The following is a 2,720-nucleotide window of genomic DNA, read 5'->3' as shown; positions in this document are numbered from 1 at the left end:
TTCAGCATAAGCCTAGTGGCTGTTCAATTCTTTATTTTATCATCAAAGAGAATATAGGTATGATATGCTTGCTGGAATCAGAGAGTGGTAGCCCTTTCTAGCTAGCTCCAATCTCTGAGCCTACAAATCAGCATTATATAAACAGAAGCATCTAAACTAGTTGAAGAGGTACTCGTCGATGAAGCTGAAATTAAAACAACTACAGCGTACTTGACTCAATATTCTTGGTCCATTGAATATAAAGGGGCGTACTCTTCAATGGCACAGTACTATACAACAGTAGAAAACAAAGTAGCAGCTCTCCTAAATCTTCAGATTTCAAGCACCATGACAAGTATGCCGCATTCCTTCTGGCAACATAGTAATCTTAGAACATTCTGTTACCAGTTTGGTTAGGGACAGTTCTCTTGACCCGACATTTCATTCTCTCTGCCCACTGATGGAACACATTAGACACATCAAATTTCCCTGCAAATTTCACCTTCTGAGCCAACTCATACAGTATGTCAGGCTTCCCAGCCTTGGAGAAATCTGCAGCAAACTTATTATAGTCTATCTGCGGAGCCTTCATCCCTTTGTTGATCATCTCCTCGATATATTTACATGCCTCCTCTGGCCTGCCATGTCGTATATGCCCATTAATGAACACTGTGTAAGAGTTCACATCAGGACAAATCCCATTACGGTGCATCTCCTCCCACACCGCACAACCCATAGCATAGTTCCTCCCACCAAGGAAATATGACTTCATCATCATGTTGTAAGTATGGATCGTGGGCTCAAGCCCTTTCTTGATCATCTTCTTGTATATCCTTGCGGCATCGTCTGGCATATTCCTATTTGTTAGCAGCTTAATCAGTGCATTGTAAGTCCGGCCATCAGGGGGGCACCCCTTCTGTGTCATCTCCTCCAACACTGCAGTCACTCTGTCCATCCGCTTTGCATTCCCATATCCCACAAGCAAGCATGTATAGGTAGCAACGTCTGGTTGCAACCCAGCCTCCTGCATCTCCTCAAAGCACTGCATTGACATGTCCATCTTCCCACGCTTACAATGGTCTCGAATCAACATTGTATAAGTCCATCCATTCGGCAGAGGTCCCTTCGCCTTCATCAGCTCAAACATCTTCACAGCCTCAGGTCGCCTCTGCCCACGCAGCAACCCCTCAATCATCGTGTTGTGCACGACAACATCAGGCTTCATCCCCTTCTCCAGCATCTCATTCCAAACCTGCCCAGCCTCGACCAGATTCCTCGCATTGCACCACGCCAACATCAGCGCTGTGTAAGAGCGCAGGTCCGGGGTGTACCGGTCATGCATTTTATCAAACACCTGCCTGGCCTCCCTCCCCAATCCCTCTTGAGCCAAAGCGACTAGCAAGCAATTGAATGACTCCACCCCATCATCAAAACTATGCTTCCGCATCATCTCGAACACGCCGACTGCATTCTTGATCTCGCCAGCCGCCGCGAACGATTTGATAGCGATCTTGAAGGCGTCCATGGACAGGGCTCCCGTCTTCCCCATTTCTTGGACCAGCGCAACCATGGACTCGAACTGCCTCTCCTTGCCAAGGATGTGGACCATCTTGCAGTAGGTAATGGTGGTGTGCTCGAACCCGCCAGACGCGGCGGCCCACCGGAAGAAGCGATAGGAAGGTCTGTGCGCGTGCTTGAAGCGGCCGAGCACCGCGAGCACGAGCGGCTCGGAGAGTGGCGGCGAGAGCGCGGACAGCGCCGCTTCCAGGTTCGCGTCAGCGCCGGCGGCGACGACGTCCGCGATGGCCGCGCACACGCGGCCCACGTGCTCCGGGTGGCTCGACGACGACGGCGCCTCCTGCTCCGGTGATCCCCCCTCGTCTCCCTCGTCTTCGTCGGAGACAGACGAAGTGGAGATGCACCTCTCCACCTGGAATTGCAAGAGCGCGTCCGCCGCCCCGCATGCCAGCGGCGAGGCAGGGAGGGAGCGGGATCTCGCCGGCAGCAGAGGAAGCAGCGCGCGGCCGAGGAGCGGGCCCGCGCAGGCGCTGGCGGAGTTCAGATGCGGTGGGGGCAGCGGTAGGGGGAGATGAGGTGGGCGAGAGGTGTGTGGCCGTAAAGGCAGAAGTGGACGGTGAGTGCGATGGATGCGACGATTAGGGCGAGGAGGAGGAGTGCCAGGCACGGGCACAGCAGCACCGTCGCCGCGGAGGGCTCCCGCGGCGGCGAGTATAGCGGCCGCGGCGACTTGGTGGTCTCCATGGAGGACGGCGGCGGCGGGGGCGGTGGTTGGTATGGGCTTAATGGCCATGGAGGAAGGTCGAGTGCTGGGCTGCTGGCTGTGCCGATCCATTTTGTCGTTGTCGTTTCCGTTCCCTGGTGGGCTTGGCGTGTGTAATCTCTGTTAGGCTTCAATTTGGCCCATTTTGTTGGTTCTTTGGGCCCAATGGATCCATTTAACCTAATTTTCAATGAACCAATAGGCAACTTTTTTTATAAAGAAAACTTTATTAACTATTATTGCTACATCAAGATGATATAAACATATAAGAGTTTACTCCTGACTTCTACATATCTCCGATGCACTTGGCCCAAAAGGAAAGAAATTTAGGCAATATACACTGAATACATATTCTTTTTGCGAGGACACTGAATTCATATTCACGACATAACGAATGATAGTTTTCTTTGGTTTCAGAAAGGAATTCATATGAAATGCTACAGCAAAAGAAAGTCACACC

At 51.8% G+C, this 2,720-nt stretch overlaps 1 protein-coding gene across 1 annotated transcript; it reads right to left on the bottom strand.

The window, feature by feature from the left end:
- Positions 1-2,321, bottom strand: LOC133885238 (pentatricopeptide repeat-containing protein At3g62470, mitochondrial-like). Its single transcript, XM_062324916.1, has one exon. The coding sequence runs from the start codon at positions 2,288-2,290 to the stop codon at positions 368-370; it is 1,923 nt and encodes a 640-aa protein (XP_062180900.1). The 5' UTR covers positions 2,291-2,321; the 3' UTR covers positions 1-367.
- Positions 2,322-2,720: the final 399 nt, after the last annotated feature.

This window comes from Phragmites australis, chromosome 11, assembly GCF_958298935.1.
Source record: "Phragmites australis chromosome 11, lpPhrAust1.1, whole genome shotgun sequence".
In the NCBI taxonomy this organism is placed as follows: domain Eukaryota; kingdom Viridiplantae; phylum Streptophyta; class Magnoliopsida; order Poales; family Poaceae; genus Phragmites; species Phragmites australis.
Note: the sequence above shows the minus strand (reverse complement) of the source record. Positions and strands in the feature narration are given on the sequence as shown.